This window comes from Excalfactoria chinensis, chromosome 4 (assembly GCF_039878825.1).
Source record: "Excalfactoria chinensis isolate bCotChi1 chromosome 4, bCotChi1.hap2, whole genome shotgun sequence".
NCBI lineage: Eukaryota > Metazoa > Chordata > Aves > Galliformes > Phasianidae > Excalfactoria > Excalfactoria chinensis.
The window spans coordinates 2568734-2586401 of NC_092828.1; the positions used below are offsets into that span (position 1 = coordinate 2568734).

At 50.3% G+C, this 17668-nt stretch overlaps 2 protein-coding genes across 6 annotated transcripts; both read left to right on the plus strand.

Moving 5' to 3' along the window:
- Positions 1-283: 283 nt before the first annotated feature.
- Positions 284-7714, plus strand: MAVS (mitochondrial antiviral signaling protein). Of its 4 annotated transcripts, none has more exons than XM_072336475.1 (7): positions 284-345; positions 828-1063; positions 1720-1894; positions 2273-2526; positions 2971-3523; positions 4189-4343; positions 4942-7708. In XM_072336475.1, exons 2-7 carry the CDS (start codon positions 947-949, stop codon positions 5608-5610), a joined length of 1923 nt encoding a protein of 640 aa, XP_072192576.1. In that variant the 5' UTR covers positions 284-345; positions 828-946; the 3' UTR covers positions 5611-7708. The 4 variants fall into 4 exon arrangements, with proteins under 4 accessions (XP_072192576.1, XP_072192580.1, XP_072192577.1 ...); XM_072336479.1 differs by having other exon boundaries at positions 298-345; positions 934-1063; XM_072336476.1 differs by having other exon boundaries at positions 308-360.
- Positions 7715-8248: 534 nt separating this feature from the next.
- PANK2 (pantothenate kinase 2) lies at positions 8249-17535 on the plus strand. Of its 2 annotated transcripts, XM_072335874.1 has the most exons (7): positions 8249-8576; positions 13208-13560; positions 14513-14766; positions 15373-15549; positions 15743-15866; positions 16692-16817; positions 16926-17535. In XM_072335874.1, the coding sequence occupies exons 1-7, from the start codon at positions 8390-8392 to the stop codon at positions 16974-16976; spliced, it is 1272 nt and encodes a 423-aa protein (XP_072191975.1). In that variant the 5' UTR covers positions 8249-8389; the 3' UTR covers positions 16977-17535. The 2 variants fall into 2 exon arrangements, with proteins under 2 accessions (XP_072191975.1, XP_072191976.1); XM_072335875.1 differs by lacking the exon at positions 8249-8576 and having other exon boundaries at positions 13258-13417.
- Positions 17536-17668: the final 133 nt, after the last annotated feature.

The following is a 17668-nucleotide window of genomic DNA, read 5'->3' on the forward strand; positions in this document are numbered from 1 at the left end:
GGAGCTGGGGGGGTCCTGGTGGATGCAGAACTGAACGTGAGCCCCAGCAGCGCGCTCTTATAGCTTGGATTTGTGGAGTAAAGAACGATTCGAGGCGTCAGGTATTTAGTCCTGATGATAATACTATGAGTATTAAAACTGCCCGCACTCACAGCGTTAGGGCGGCCCGAGTCACAGCAGGGCGCAAAGGCCCGGGCCAGGCCTCTGACCCCTCCCAGGGCTCCGCCTATCACCGCCCTTCCTACGGAGACGGACGGGTGCGATAGCCAATGAGCAGCGTGCACGAGGGTGGTGGGCGGGGTTCAACGTTGAACCCGGGTCGGGCGGAGGTGGCGGCGGACGCAGGTCGGGTCGGAGCGGGCAGGGGTTGGGGGCGAGGATAAGGACGGGGACCGGGAGGAGGACGGGGCTGGGATCCGGGTTGGGGTCGGACCCGGGGTGTAGAGCGGGGCCTCTCTGTCTAGAAGCGGGCAGCCGAGCTCCGCCGGCCCGGAGAACTCCTACCCGGGGCCGGGAGGTTCGCGGCCTGCAGAGCGGGGCTGTGAGCTCCGAGCCCGACGGTCCGGGAGGAGAGAACGGATCCCTCCTGTCCTTCATGGCTGTGGGATTTCGGAAGCTGCCGCCTCGGGGTCCCGGTGCTGCGTCCGCTTTCTCTTCCTCTTTCTGTTGGGTTTGAGAACGTTTCAGTGTTATTGAGGGGGGAAAAAAACGTGTCCAACGTGAAGGAAAAGCAAAGTTCTGCTGAGAGTTAAACTTTAACGCTGCCCATTGATCGGTATTTTATGCATATTTTTGCATGTGACATCTCCCCTGTGCTCTTTCCCCAGCCCAAGGACTTCCCTTCTCGCTGTTGACAGCCCAGCCCGCTAAGAGAAGAGGCAAACAGCAGCTCTTCTCCTCAGCTCCGCTCACCTTCAGTCCGTGTCCCTGCAGGCGCTGAGCCAGGATGGGTTTTGCTGAGGATAAAGTGTACAACCACATCCTAAGGAACATGAGCAAGTTCTGTGACATCCACGTGGCGTCGCTGGTTGATTCCCTGAGCTGCCTCACCGATGCCGACAGGGTAATTCTCTGTTGCTCTGTGTGCTGCTCGGGGCACTCTGCCCAATGTATGTGTAGCTTGGGTGACGTATAGCTGCTTTACGTGTGCCCGGAGGGGTGAGAGAGAGGATTGTCCCCTCTGCTCTGCTGTCTGAGCCCCCATCTGCAGCGCTGTGTTCAGCTCTCAGCCCCCCCAGCACAAGGATATGGAGCTGCTGGAGTGGGTCAAGAAGGAGTCATGAGGTTGGAGCAACTCTGTTTTGTAGGCAGGTGGGGAGCTGGGGGTGTTCAGCCCGCAGAAGGGAAGGCAGCAAGGAGACCTCACTGCAGCCTTCCAGTACATAAAGGGGCCTATAGGAAAGCTGGGGAGGGAGATAAGATAAAGAGCGACGGCTTTAAACTAGAAGTGATTTAGGTTAGATATTAGAAAGAATTTGCTTCACTATGAATGTAGTGAGGCCCTGACACAGTCTGCCCTGAGAAGCTGTGGATGCCTCATCCCATCATCAGTCCTTCAGGGCTGGCCTGGATGGGACTTTGAGCAGCTTTGTTTAGTGGAAAGTGTCCCTTCCCTTGACAGCAGTTACAACTGATTGATCTTTAGGTTCCCTTACAACCCGAGCCATTCTGTGATTCTCCTTCTAAGGCAGCCTGTGCTTCTCAATGTGTTTTGTTCAGGATGAGCTTCACACCCGACAGGAGATGCGGGGGATCCGTGCCACTGTGTACAAATTTTACCAGCACCTGAAGTGCCGAAAGGGCTGGGTGATGGATCTGATCAATGCGCTGCACCAGAACAACGCAGGGCACCTGGCTGATGAGCTGCAGCAGGTTTATGACCTCTACCGAGCCTGTAAGTGGCCTCACCACCCCTGGGTCCTCCCAGCATGCTTGGGTGCTTGTTTCTCTCACTGTCCAGCTCCTGTTTTTGGTGGGGAGTCTGCATACAACGACCGTGTCTCATGCAGGAGTCCATGACTGTCCCCAAGGATATGCATTGCCCCTGTGACATGCCCAGGGGTGGCAGAATGTCTGCAGGGTTTCTTGTCCAAAGCTGCTTAGGCTGATAGTGGCTTGTGTGTCTCGTTATCCTTGTCTTAAGGGGAGATGGAAAAATGAATTAAGAGGCACTGCGGGCTTGGCTGTTATGGGGACGGAACGTAGGCTTAAACAGGGCTGCCTTGGGCCCATGCTCATCTTCTGTCTCCTTGGTTTTCCTGGGCTACCTCAGCTCCTCCAGGTGCCTCAGCTCCTCCAAGTGCTTCAGCTCCTGCTGCCTTGCCTTCTGTTCCCTCTGGTGGTGCCCCAAAGCCATTCCCAAGGCCAAACTCTGCTGCAGAAGCTCCAATGGCTGAGCCACCGCGCTCCAACCCATCTGGTGACCATCCACCTCTCTCACCTGCTGCTGCCACCACTGCGACCTCAGCTGTGAGCTCGGATCCATCCAGCACAGAGCTGGATGCCAGGGCCCCGGTGCAGGAATCGGTGAGCAGGGTACATGGGGCTGCAAAGATCCCTTTTAGACTGGAGGGTTGGTGTTTTGGATGCCACAAGCAGGCTCTTGTTGCTGACCTCTGCTGTGTGTTTGTTGCACCGGGCAGCTTCACCCATGGAGAAGCAGAGGGCACCTTGTTTGTCATTTCCACACAGAGCTCTTGCAGCTGCTGCTGGTGAGAAGCAGCCAACTGTTCTCTTATAGCATTCATACCAGGCTATAACTACTCCCCTCCACGCATGTGAGTGCAGCCTCTCCATATCCCCTGACACATGAAGCCTACTGCTTCTGTGACCTGTTCAGTGGGTACCCCTCATCTTCAGGCTCGTGTGGGTCACCAGGTTTGGTTTTGAGGCACCCTGGTGGCTTCATTTACCCTTATCCTAGCTGAAGTGGGACTGCATGGTGATTTAACATAGCTCGTTTTCTTCCAGCTCCCAGAAAGAAAGAGTCCCCAGGCTCCGTTGGTGACGAGCACGGTCTGTGATGGCAAAGAGAAACCTCTCCCATACCCCACCAAAGAGCAGCAAGAGGCAGTGGAGACCCCCAGGGCATCCAGCATAGTTTTGCCATCTGTGTCCCCTGCACATGGCCAGGAGTGGCTGAGCCATCGACATCCGGTGTGCGTGGACAACGGGTGTTTTGGGAACGCAAACCACCTTCAACGTGGAGTGCCAAACTTGGATCTGGGCAGGTCTCTTCCACCAAGGGATTTAAGTGCTGCTCCTGAGCCTGAGCAGACCAGGAACGAGCCCCAAGAAGACGTCTACATCTCCAGTGAGTTGCCTGTCAGGTTGGTGGAGAACACTGGCGTTGGGGGACCGCAGCCCCCAGACTCTCTGAAGACACAAGAAGAACGAGCTGTGCACAGTTCCAAGCACGATGGGCCCCCGAGCAGCTTTGTGGATGTGCGCAACCCCTTGCTTATACAGCAGCAGTTTGATGCAGAGCAGAAGCAGATTGAGACAGAGCATGAAGGAGGTGGAGGTGGGTTTCCTTCCTTTGTAGCCGGTTCAGATAGAGCACGGCTGGAGGTGCTGCTCTGCAGTCACTCAAGGTGGTGATAATGGCTCTCTGCTGTTGTCTCCTGTCCCTTAGGAGACCCCAGTTACTTCTTTTAAGAAGACAGGGATGCCGGTTTGTGCAGGCATCCACCTTGACTGCTTTTTTTCCTCTAGTTTTCTCTCCAGATGCTGTTCCTCACCGTGTTTCACTTTATATACTTGGCAGAGGTGCTTGTTTGGTTTCTGATATCAAACTTCATGGCTATATGTGCATGCCCTCCTGTTTCAGCAGGCTGGGAACACCCTAATATCAAAGTGAGGAACAGGCTGGCAGTGCTGGGTTGCAGGCTGGGCTGGTGCTGTCTGCTTTACCTGCACCAGCTGCTGGGTGAGCTCAGCTGCCCTGAGCTTCTCTGTGGCTCCTTGCCCACATCCTGGACTTGCTCTGTGCTGAGGCTGAGCACAGGCTGCAGTTTCCATTCTGTACAAATTAACACAGAGAGATGCGATGAGGGAAAAAGATGAAAACCCATGAATGCAGGTAAGAATCTGCCTTGGAAGAGGATGTATCCTATTGCAGCATCCCTTGGGAAGAAGCTCACTTTGAGTTCTCCTGGTTAATGCAGTGTGCTTTATTTTCTCCTTCAGGTGTTTGGAAGGAAACAACCAACTCAGACTCTACCTCTGAGCCCAGACATATTTCCCCATCGTGTGACACCTCTTTGAAGCCTCCTGTACGAGATAGAATGCTGCCTGGGGAGGAAGAAGCCAGCAGCAGCCCTTCCATGCCAGGGAAGGAGAAAGTAGGTGACCTTTCAGTTATCAGTTGCATTTCCTTCAGGTCCTTGTCAACTCCCCCTTGGCAAGGATGTTTTTTCCTGCAGTGTAAGATTTTGAGCTGGTGGGGAGTTTATTCAGGGTTTGTTTTTTGCTGTGTTCTTCTTTCTGTCCTGTTGTATTTCAGAGCATGCCCGGGAGAGCTGCTTTGACTGATGGGTGTTACAATAAACAAGTAGATCAGATTGTGATCCCAGTGGGGTCCTGACCCCAACCTCCCTGGAAGCCTTGGGATGTCCCCAAATTGTTTTGTGGGGCTGAGGGCCCAAGCAGAGCCCTCAGGTATAGGGGGAGAGATCTGGCTTGTTGCTCTATCAGTCCAGTCACCCATCTCCACCCCAGTTATCTCTGCCCTTGTTTGTCTCCCCTTTCTCACAAATCCTAGAGGCTCCCAAGAGCTTCAGCACCTTCCTGCCCCTTTTGCTTTCCCTACCCTTGTTAGTGGCTGGAGAAAATGACTGAGTGCTGAATTCTGCTCGTTGTGTGATGTGGGTGCCTGAGACAAGCTGATGGGTGCTCCCCACAGCACCCAGCTGACTCTGCCTCTCTCTTTGTGTTCCAAAGGTGCTCTCAGCCTCGGTGGCCTCCGTCTCAGGTATGAATGCTGCAGGGAGCTTCGAAGGTGCAGCTGGGAGGACCCCCTCACAAGCGAGCTCTGCTGCCAGCATCTGGGCATCTCATGAGAATGAGGAGGAAGACGTGCAGCTCAGCAAGCCAGGTGTCCTCCAGTCTGTAGTAGGAGAGAGCCCAAAGGAAGCTGCCAGATACCTGGACAGCCCCAGTTCCAACACATCCAGTCACCTTGGCTTGAGCAGCGACCCGCTCTTGGTGAGCACAGACAGCTCGAGTCCTGGAGAAGCACAGTCCAGAGCCAACTCAGGGCACTGGTCTGCAACTCCAGCAGTTCATGCAGACCCTGGGGGAGAAGAGGCAGCTGGGGTGAGCTCTTATCCACCTCTGAGCTGGGCCAACCCCTCTGTGGGCACCCATGAGGTCCATGTGGAATATCACCCCAGTGCCTTGCTGGAAGCAGGCAATGATGTCCGAGATGGAGCAGCCCCCTTTGGAAATTCTCCTGACTCAAACAAGGGAACTAATGCTGCAATCAGCTCATCTCAGGCCAAAGTCCCCACATCAGAGGACTGCAGTGGGCCGTCCCTGCTGTACGTCCTTCCAGCTGTTGGCATCGCATTGATTTCAGTGTTTCTGGTGTACACACGATTGCAGAAATAGCAGTAGAGAGATGAGATGCCACAGCTACCAAAGGGAGATTCTTCTTCGTAGCAGGAACTTGGCCAGCATGTTTGAAGCCCAAAGAGCAGCTAGAGGGACTGTAGGGGTTTTGTTAAATCTCTTCCCACAAAGTTTCCTGGAAGAGGCCTTGGTTGTGTTATGCTGCTGGGTTTTGGTCTGTTTCCCAACCACCTTCATGTCTGTGCTGCCTTCTTTTTCACCCACAGAGGGTGTCTCTCAGGGGGTTGATCCCTGAAGGCCAAAATCAGAGCCTTCCTTCCTCATCTTCACATTTGGTTCTGGATGACCCATCTCCTGCCAAGGAATGGTCCTGTGATGAGGATGTGCCAGGCTGGACCGTGTGCAAGCTGTCCCCTCTCCCAGAAGCCCTCATCCTGCTTCAGTGCTTTCCTTCGGAGCATCCTGCTTTGCTCCTATGCATCAGGAATGGCACAGGATCCAGGGTGGATGTAATACTCACGTTTCCCAGCACCCGGTGCAGTGAGATGAGAAACTTGTGTCGAGGTTGGGACACAAATAGTGTCAGCTCTGTGTGATGGCAGGGGGAGGCCATACACCAGTGCTAGCTGATGGTCCAGATGCTCTGGGTTATTTTGAGGATTCTATTTAGAATTTCAGTCCATAATTTCCCAGCTGCTCCCTGGGGTCACCTTGGGAGTTTGAGGAGATTGGGCCGCAAGACTTCCAGATAAAATCCCAAGCCCAAATAAGCATCCCTTGGTTCCCTCAGCCCAAGACAGCTTTTAGGGGCAGCAGTGAACCTGCTCAGTTGCTGTTTGCCTACATGTCCAGCTCCAGGCAGAGTTGAACCACCCCAATCTGCTCTGCCTGTTTCCTCTGTTGCTATGACTGTGGGTTGTTCATCTCTCACCTGCTCCCTCCCAGAAGGACGGAGGCACGGAAGTAAGAAAGTGGGTTATTTTAGCTAGAGGACTTTTTTAAGCTCTAAATGCACCAGCATGGATTTGTTAGGTTGCTCTGCAATCCTGTGATCTGCAGGAAATGGAAGCCATTGGCAGGAGGCAGGGCTGGGCAAAAAGCATGGAGATGTGGAGGCAGATTTGCACAGCAGAAGGCTCATACCATGGGCAGCCATGGTTTAAAAGTGACTAGCTGGTTAGGATGCTGTAAGCGTTAAACAATTGTGGTGGCTGAGCTGCAATCCTTATCCAGCTGCTACTTTCCTGGATCTGGTAATTTATTCCCTTTGGTTCCCAGTTGTTCAATATGGGTTCCCAAAGCCTGACCCTACTTCATAGCATGGCTGTTGTGCTCAGAACTCAGCACGGGCCACTCACACTGCAGAGGGTCTTTGAGCCCTGTGGTGGGAGAAAGAGCTGCTCCTCCTCTAGGTCTGCTCATATCCCCAAGTGTTGAGCTGGTTTTCCCAGAGCTCTGCCTTATTTTTTGCCTTAGCACCCCATTTTGCCTTAGCCCCCCATTAGCCTGGAGGAGACGTTAACATGGAGACTTGGCCAAATGGCATCCAAATTGCAAGCAGTTCTCCCACAGCACGACAGGCTGGGTTGGCTTCTGCTTCAGTTTGGTAGGGCTGACAGCTGCTACCACTTTCCCCTTTGGCCCCAAACGCACCAAGTGCCTCCACTATAAATGGCCAACAAAGGGCAAATAAATACATGCAAGAACGAGGTGTTGATTTTTACCTCCAAACATGGGCTGATCTGAAGAGTGAATTCGAGCTGTTCTTGCTCATTGCACAGCATTTCATCCATCAACTGGATGAGAGACGGCGTCCGAAAGGCACTTTCCATCCTCTCAGAGCTGAGATACAGGGGGGCTGTTCCCCATGAGAAAGAGGGGCCGTATGTCTCCTCCTGCTGCTTTCTATGCTGTATTTGAGGGCGTTTGGGAGATCTCAAGCCAGCAGCATCCATACCAAGGCTCTCTTCTCTGCAGGTTTCTTTGTGTATCTTCCCAGTGCTGAGTTAATAACACATAAAGCATCTGTTTTTATTTTGCTGTTTGCTGTGAAGTTTGCCTCTGTTTTCCTAGCTGCGATGTTGCACTTTAAAAGACATAAACCTGTGATGGAATAGGTAATAAAACTCTTTGCCACGCCACTAAACTTCTGAGGGTGCCTTGTTTGTAACCTGAGGGGCAATCTCATGTTTTAAAGCCTGTGTGTAGCGCAGTGACTGTCAGGCATTTATCTCTTTGGCCTCGAATTAATACCTGACCCTCTCCTAGATGTGAAGAGATACGCAAGGCCTCGCTATTTATATATATATATATGTGCTTATATGGGCCCGGCCAACCGGGCCTACTGCAGTCCTCCCATCAGCACCCATCTCCGTTGCCATAGTTACTCGGCCTGCCAATCAGCCTGCCTCCTCCATCAGACGCCTCACGTCATTGGCTAACTGCCGTGTCACTCTTTCCCACGGAACGCCATAGGCCAACGCTCAGCACGCCGTCCCGCCCATCTCGGCTTCCTTAATCCCCGCCCCGCTCTGAGCTCCCGTATCCTATTGGACAGCCGCACTTATCAATAACACCGTAGGCGGGCTCTCCGTCTGACCCATGCTTCTCATTGGCCACACCTCCCGTCCGTCCGTTCGGCAAAGAACTCCGATTGGACGTCTCTTCACGAGCTTCTCCCGCCCACTTCCCGAGGGCCGGGGGCGCCGTTTGGTGCCGCTCGGCGCAGGCGCGCTGCGGGCGGTGGCTGCGGCGGTGGCCGTTGAGGAGCGCGGCGCGTCGCGGCGCTGGCGGCCCATGGGGTCAGGCCGTGAGGCGGATGGAGCCGCGGCGTAACAACGGCGGCACGGATGAGAAGCCCCGGAGGCGTGAAGCGGAAACGGGGAACCCGCGGCGATGGAGCGGAGGCGGGACGGGAGCCGGCAGCGCGGCGGGGCCGGAGCCGTGTGAGGGGGGCGGCGCGGCCTGCAGCCATCGCAGGGACTCGGTCCGCAAGAACCGCCCGCGTGAGTGAGGAGAAGGGGGCGAGGGGGCGGGGCTTAGAGAGGGGGCGTGGCCTGGGGAGGGGGCGGGGCTTAGGGAGTGGGTTGAACTGCGCCATCAGGAAGGGGGCGGGGCTTGAGGAAGGGGTGGGGTTAGTGAGTTGCTAGGGGGCGGGGCTATGGGAGGGGGCGGGGACAGGGGGCTTCAGCCTAGACATATGTGATATGACCCCGATCTCTTAGTATGAAATAGAAATAGGAGTTGCTGTCAAAAGGAATAGCAGCTCCTATCAGAAGTCTTCCTGAGATGCTCACACGATGGTGTTCCTCGTTCCAGCTTAATGTGGGGTTGTAATTCCCTTTCATTCATTCGCAGACGATGGGAGTCATCCTGTACTGGGAAATGGTTGTTCATATGAAGTAATTAAGGTCACTGTGGGGTTTTCTGCGTGCTGAAGGACCAGTAGGATGGGATATGAGTTCCACATTGGGATGTAAGGGCCGTAGTGGCAGTGATCATGTATGTCATTCCAATGTGGCATAGTTTTACTGTAAGAATATGGCAACTAAAGGTCCCAGTTGTAGCTGCAGGGCTGTTATTTAGAGATATACTCATTAATAGGTGGCAAGGCAGCTTGTGGGGAGTGAATGATCTTTTTCTACTTCACTCTTGGGAAGTTTGAAGGGTATTTCCATCAAAGTTGAGGTTCAGATGTCTTGTGTAAGGTCCCTTCCAACTCAAAGTACCCTATGAAATGCAATGGGGAGTGGTTTTAGGACAAGAGATGGCGATAGTTTTTGAGACAGCATTTGGAAGGTCAGCATGGTATGATTTGGGATCACAGCGTCGCCGTTGCAGCTCTATCTGAGATATTCACTATCAGAGATAAACTTGGAGCAACGTGATGGGTGTCTGAGCTGTGTGCCTTCCTGCTCTTGAAGAAGCTAAAGGCCTTCAAACCATCAGGCTGCTCAGCACTGCACAGCCTCCCCAGTTTTATAGTTCCACTTGACACCATGAGGTATGGAATGTCCCTTTGGCCAGCTGAAGTCAGCTGTCCTTAGTCAGTTCCTTTTCAGCTCCTTGTGCCCCCCCTGTCCCTCACTGCAGGGCAGCACAAGGAGCTGAAATGTCCTTGGCTCTGTGCAGCACTGCGTTATCAGCTTTGTTTTCCTCCCAGAGCCAAAGCACAGCATCACACCAGCCACTATGGAGAAAATTAACCGCGTCTCAACTGAAACCAGGACAGTCTCACTGGACCAGAAACACTGCAGGTGAATGAAGAGGATGTTCACATTGCATTTACTCAAACACAGCTGCAGTACAGCTATTCTGAATGGCTTTCTGCAGGCAGGGCGAAGTGCCAGGCGTGAAGCTGGTGATACCCAGATAGTAATGAGCAATGGAATGTATTTTTCTTCTGTAAAGAATCTACTTTATGATAAGAGAAATAGGTCAACGATTTGGTTCAGCAGCCTTCTCCCATCCCACGTCTGCCTGCACTCCCCTGCTCTGCTCATGCCTGCAATCACGTTTCCCTTGGCAGAGATGGCTTTTGATTGTTTCCCTGAGAAACAAGTTATATTTCTCCTTTCTACAGACTGCAAGTTCTTAGGTAATAACAATAAGCAGCTTGTTGTGGTGCTTCTGGCACGCACCATCCATACTGCTTTGCTGTTTGTCAAAAGGAGAGGGGAAGGACGTTGCATTTGTGTTGCAGGAAGTGAAGCCCATACCTAAACCATCAGCAGCCGCTTTGCAATGCAAAACATAAGCTTCGATATATATATATATATATATATTTTAAATACCTTTTTATGTTTTGGAATTGCATGTGAGCTGTGAATTCCCAGCAGAGCCTATTTTTAGAGATCTGAGGAGTGGGAACCTTCGTGTCACTTTGTATTTAATGCCGATGAATGTTTACTTATCGATTTCTTTTCCAGCTGTAAAATTTCCATAGCACCATGAAAAATAATGTTGAGTCTTTTAGAGCGAGCGTAGCCATGTTGTCGTACACTCAGCTAAACCATCAGTCTTCATTGCTCTGTGGGCAAATCTCTTTAGCTTCCAGAAGAACTGGCTCTTAGCTGAAGGATCAACCTGCAACACCACTTATATCACGTGGAGAAAATCCACCCGGGGGGTCTGTAGTTGTATCACTTCGTTCATCTTGACACAGCTCTCCAAACATGAAGGAAAGAAATCCATTGAGTTTTGTTATTATTATTATTTGTAACCCATCCAGCCTTATAAAGCAATTAATATGGCAAAGGCATTCTGGTTTTCTTGCCCTCAAGAGCAAGGCAGGGCATTGGGACCGAATGGGCTTTAAGGTCCTTTCCAACCCAACCATTCCACGGTTCTATGATTGCAGCTCATTGCTTGCATTCCTGCTTCTTTCCACATGGAATAGCATTGTGTTTTATTTGTTTTCATTCACCTTGGTAGTGGTGCTCATGGCTGTCAGTTCCCAAAGGGTCCTGTTGCCCCCCAGCCCTATGTGTGCTGTGCTGCAGCTCTCAGAAGGGCCTTTGGGGGCTCACAAGGGAGACAGCTCTGCATGATAAATGGTGGAAAAAGCAGTATTTTAAGACAAATCTCGATAGCAGATGGTGATGGCGTTCATCCAAGAGAGCTTCCTCCCTTTGAAGGCATGGATTTTTCTAGCTCTTGGATAGGGAATGGCTGTGGCTTCCTTACATGCTCATGTTGGCTGATTTCCTGTAAGAAAAAGCACATTTCTCCATACCCTGGAAATAATTTTCTCAGTTGTGCACCACACCCCTATCCAAAAAGAATCGAACCCAAAAGTATCGTATATGGGAGAAGTTTTGACCGCAATCTTGGTTATTTGAGTGTTTGTTTGCACAGGTAAACTGAAGAATTGTTCACTTTTGAGCTCTCACGTTCCTCGGATTCTTAACTTGTGCTTGGGATGTGTATAATGAGAGATCCCATCCTTGGAGGTGTTTGGGAAGCATTGGGACGTGGCACTGACTTGGTCATGGTGGGGATGGATTGGGGTTGGGATTCTTAGAGCTCTTTTCCAACCTTCATGATTCTGAGTCTTTGTTATGGATCATAGAATCGGGAAGGATGGAAAAGAGCTCTAAGACCATCAAGTCCAACCCCAACCCATCCCCTCCATGCCTACTGATCCATGTGATTGAAGTTAATTACCTGCATAAGGTGTTTGTAGAGCTGTCCATGGTGGCAGGATAGAGTCTGATCACAGAATTGTAGGGGTTGGAAGGGACCTCTAGAGATCATTGAGTCCAACCCCCTGATGCTGGCTGCTTGTGTTGGAGCCAGCTAGGGGGAAACGAGGAGACCTGAGAGCAGCACCAGGCTCTGCAAGCAACATCTCCTGCTGCCCTGTCCTCTACAGTGGAGAGCTGCCATAGATTATCCCATAGATTATCGACATTTTAGAAATGGAAGATGTTGCCAGCACTGAAAATGAGCCGGGGTGGTGTTTCTAAGGAGCTCTCCCTTTATTGGGTCTAGAAGAGCCCTAAAATCTGCAAGGTTTCTGTCTAAATGGAGCAGTTTGGTGTGTGAACCTCCCAGCTGGCTGATGGGGCAGCCTGATGTAGTGAGTGGCTACCAGCCCACGAGAAGGGATGGTCAGGAATGGGATTGTCTTTAAGATCCCTTTTAACCATTCCATGTGAAGGCTTTTGGGGTTCAGAACATTGAGGCAGTCAGGAGAGAGGAAAGCAGCAGAAATATTAATGCAGAAGACCTTGGGTTGCTTTCTGTTGGCCAGCCATGCAGATTGCTCCCTCTCTCGTTCACGAGCTGTTCTTCTTACATCTGTTCTTGTTTCAGGTGCAGGCATCAGAAATAGAGGGTGGTTGGGGTTTGGACGTGCTTCCTAAAACAGACCTCATGGCTCCTTTTGTCTTTTGGTGATGGCTGGGGGTGGCCTCTGTGTCAATCCATATAAATAACTCAGTGCTTGGAAGAGAGCTTGGGGAACTGCTGGCTGCAGCAGCTGCTGGGGAGGGAGGAATCTGAGTCCACCCACCAGGGGGAGGGTATACTACACTTACGGCAGCAGGGCAATATATTGGGTTTGTAAGCCACACCATGTGGCTGCATTTTGCCCTACAGGATCTCGTTAGCTCCAGCCTATCCTTTAGCTCATTAATAGCAATATTAATCCGTTCCAGCTCTCAGCTCTAATCGCAGATTCCATCTGATCAGGGTTTTCTCTTGATCTTTTCCAAGAAGCTCATTATCTCATACAGCTGTAAATGTTGCTGGGCCTGACACTAATGCATATTTTGTACGGTGGGGGAATTTGCCTAATAAAATAATCCAATTAGACATTTGTTTTTGTCTCTCTGGGGCATCTTAGACTACTTGCCTACCTCGGTGCTATGTGTTGTAATTAGTTACCGTTTGTGCATCGCTTTGATGTCAGAGCACCAGTATTATCCTTGGCTTTGGCTTTCTAAAAAGGAATAGCTAGGGATTCAGATTGCTGTAGTGATACTGCAAGGCCTGGGCTGTGTCTCCCTTCTGGTGCTCTTTGTGGTTGTATGGATTGGATTATCACACAGCAGTGTGTGCAGTTACTTTTGCTGATGGTCTGACGGCACCGTGCTCTGTTTCACTGTCTTTTTTTTTTCCCCTCTCTTTTCAGTTTTCCCTTGGTTTGGCCTGGACATCGGTGGGACCTTAGTCAAACTTGTTTATTTTGAACCAAAGGACATCACTGCCGAAGAGGAGGATGAAGAAGTAGAAAACCTCAAAAACATCCGCAAGTACCTGACATCGAACGTGGCCTATGGATCCACAGGCATTCGGGATGTGCACCTTGAACTAAAGGACCTTACCCTGTGTGGACGTAAAGGCAATCTGCACTTTATACGCTTTCCTACCCATGACATGCCTGCTTTTATTCAAATGGGAAGCGAAAAGCACTTCTCGAGCCTCCATACTACCTTATGTGCCACGGGAGGTGGAGCGTACAAATTTGAGCAGGACTTTCTCACAGTAGGCATTTTTGGCTTGTGTACAATTAGGATTTGGTAGTGAAACTTTAAGCTTAAAGCTAGAAACTCTCGCAGCCCTTCTCTGCAGCCTTTCAGCTTCTTTAAGCCTTAGCTTTGGAGGAGTGTGCCTGACTGGAATTAAACTCAGCTCAGGAAGCAGCGTGTGGAGTCACGTTCACATCTCTAAATTAGGCTGTGTTCTTTCCTAAAAGCTCATGCAACATTCCTGTAACTCTAAAATTACTCCCTGCCCTCCACGCCGTGTGCTTTTACAGGGCTTTGTATCACTGCTCTGTGATTACACTCAGCTAAGTGTTCTTTCTTCCTCATTGCTGCGTGTTCCCATGCTTAATTTTCACTCTTTGTTTGCTCCCATAGCTTCGTTTCTAGCACACATTGTGCTGCTGACGGAGGTTCGGGCAATTGAGGTGGTGAATTACCTGGAAGGGGTTAGCAGTTGGGGTTTGACATCATCACCTAGCTCCATTATCATCAGTTAGGTTCTTGTTTATGGCTGAAATATATGTCTGCTAAATATTTAAGCAAGGCTTGAAAAACGTACTAAATAAAGAGGCTTTTTAGGCACCCTCCAGGCACTGAAATAAGGGAAGAACAATCTTGATTTCTGCTGCTTTGCTTTTTCTTTCTCTTTTTTTTTTTGGTCAAACACTTAAGCCCTATTTAAATTTCCTTTGCTTTCCTTGCCAGTCCCTCCGAGTCCCAATGGGATGGGATTCTCCTGGCTTCCACCAATGGCTCAAGTTGTTTATTGCTTTCCACTTCAGGGCCAGGACAGTCAGCAGTCCTCAGGGGGTGAGACGCAGCCCTGCTGTCATCCTCACTTCTCTCTCTGTCCCCATAGGGAGGAATGGAGGTAGCTGGATTTAGCTGGCAGTGAGTACCAATGCTCCCATCCCTAACTACTTCTTGAATATTCCTTTTTCTCCTGCCAGATGGGTGACCTTCAGCTTCGTAAGCTAGATGAACTCGACTGCCTTATTAAAGGAGTTCTGTACATCGATTCCGTTGGCTTCAATGGCCATTCAGAGTGCTACTATTTTGAACATCCAACCAACGCTGAACGATGTCAGAAGCTCCCGTTCAACTTGGAGAATCCATACCCTCTCCTTTTGGTGAACATTGGCTCAGGGGTCAGCATTTTGGCTGTGTATTCCAAAGAAAACTATAGATGGGTGACTGGCACCAGGTAAGTGCTGCAGCGGGTTGCATTCACTTTCTATTTTGTTTCAGCCTGCAATATGTTTCTGCACTGTGCTTTTGGGAACAAGCTGCATTAAATGTGCTGAGCTGACTGTCACACTCCAGCTTTTACTGCAGTCTCTCATCTCTGCCAACAAAGATTTCTCCTGGAAAAGGGAATCTGAATTTCATGTTTCAGCCTCCTTACTGCAACAGGCATCTTTAGAAGCTGGTTTCTCAGCTGTCCTGTTGCAGGAATTAACCGGGTTTATCAGAGACCCCATATCTTGGTATTTACTTAAATATCAACAATGTTTAGCTCCAGTCAGTTCAGCAGAGGTGCCAGGACAACCTTAGTTCCCCAGACAGCTTCTGGACAGCTGCACTGAGAATGTGACTGTTGTTGCTCAGCAAAGCCAAAGAGTTTTGTGGCTGTAAGTTTCCCTGAATTTCATGAAAATGAGCATTGATAAAACCCCACGGTACAGGTTTTACTCCTGTTAAACACCGCTAATGGTCCGTTTGCACAGTGAACAGCACACCGCCACACCAAAGCTTTGAATAGCTGCCTCAGTACTCCGGTGGGTGACTTTCCTTTTCTTTTCCATTGCAGTCTTGGAGGAGGAACCTTCTTTGGGCTCTGCTGCCTTCTCACAGGTTGCTCCACCTTTGAAGAGGCCATGGAGATGGCGTCCCACGGGGACAGCACCAAAGTGGACAAGTTGGTGCGGGACATCTATGGAGGAGACTACGAGCGGTTCGGGCTGCCAGGCTGGGCTGTAGCATCCAGGTAACGGTGGTGACTGCTGGGTTGTGCTCAGCACAGGTTGTGCAGTGATGAAAAACCAAATACACATGTCTTAGCACTGCTAATTCTTTCACATTAGCCCTATGTTATTTGAGTTAACCCAGCAATTCCCTTTTTATTTTTTCCCTGGAATTTTGATGCAATTAGACCATTCACTTTACAACTTTCTTAACAGTTTTGGAAACATGATGAGCAAGGAGAAGAGGGAGTCTGTCAGCAAAGAGGACCTGGCCAAGGCCACCTTGATCACCATCACCAACAACATCGGCTCCATCGCGCGGATGTGTGCACTCAATGAGGTACTGGGGAAAACCCATTTTGTTGCCTCCCCTCTGAAGCCTCACTCCTGTACTGCTATTCTGCAGTCTCTTTTTCCCTGCATGCTTTTCCATGGGTACGTGTTCATTCTTGTCTTCTTGGATCTTCACTACGTTGTAATCTGCCCTTTTTGGATTCATCAGTGAACTTTGTTCTTGCTTGTCTGTGTACTTTGAGCCAGATCACTGTGAACTGAGTTACTCTCAGTGAATTTGGGGCTGGCTTTTGGTAGGTCCTTTTTGGCAGCGTGATGAGACGGTCCCTCTTCCACCACTATGCTGTGTGCTTTCTTGTATATTTAGTACTGAAGTTGGGGTGGAGGGGTAGAGGTGGGAGATCTTTCCGATGTTCTTTTCACCACTTGCTTTTGTTCTCTTGGTCAAGCAGCACCACTTCTCTGAACATGACTGTATCTCTGTGCTTTCAGCTTCTTTACAGTGCTGCCTTGTTGCATTCATGTCAAGCAGCATTGTACAGGGCTATGAAAGAACAGAGGCACGCTCTTCTCTTGAGTTTGAGCCTCTTCCTATGGGACGAGCTGACAGAGTGGGAATCATACTGCACTCTTCTTGTTGGCAGACACTCAGTACTTACTGCTTTTACTTGTAAAACTATGTAAGACACCATATCAATAGTGCTCACAGCACACCTCAATGGAAAATGTACTCAAACGGCCACAGATGGCCTTTTAGAGAGCACAATAAAGTGCCATTTCTTCTTACCCTCGGGTGGTGTTTCCACTGCAAGCAGAAAATGGGAGTCCAGCCTTAAACAGCCTTAAACCATCTTTTTCTTCACGCTTGCAGAACATCAACCGAGTGGTCTTTGTTGGCAATTTCCTCCGCATCAACACCATCTCCATGAGGCTTCTGGCGTACGCTTTGGACTACTGGTCGAAGGGACAGCTGAAAGCACTGTTCTTAGAACACGAGGTCAGATTCCACGTTGCATTTCTCTTGTCAAACCTATCACGTCCTGTTATTCTCTGTGTCAGTCGTGTGCCCACCTTTGGGCTGTTAACAGCTCTGTTTGCTCCTCAGGGTTACTTTGGTGCAGTCGGTGCTCTCCTGGAGCTCCTGGGCTCGGCCTGATCCATCCAGATTCCATACGTTGGAGCGATGAAGCTGCAGTGCCCACGTGGAGCTTTAAAGCACTTTCCCTTCCATCAACATCTTTATGAGTGCTGGATGTCTGCCTAGTTCTCATAGGTGTCAGCTGCAATGCTCCGTGTTCTGCAGATGAAAGATCTCACCTTCTCATTCTCCTACAAATTGCCTGTGGAGGGGTGAGAACTGCAGCACAGTAACACCACAAAGACCATTCCTGTCTGCTCCAGTCCACGCAGTGTCCTGCTGGACACGGCCGTGCTATATCAGCAGGACTGCATATAACAATACCAAAGAGATTACTGTTTGTTTCAGTCCTATATTTGGCATTTTTCTCTGTAATGCTTCATTCGGTGCTTATAAACTAGTTTGAGGGGCAAAGTTGCACTTCTTATACACAGCAGTTGTTCTTTCTTCTGTTTCCTTTATACACGCACAGCCTGAACGAGGCTGTGCGGTTTGCAACCTCTGAGGATGTTCTGCTCTCAGGACGTGGATTTGGAAGTAGCACAGTGCTGCCTGAATAAACAACCAGAACAACAGAGATGCTGACGATGGATAATATTTACAACGGGAAAAGCTGAGCTTGTACCATTTGGAAAACTCCTCGCTTGCTTCTCTCCATTGCAGCGCCTCTCCTTTGGCTCTGAAATGATACATTCAGATGTGCCCTTTCC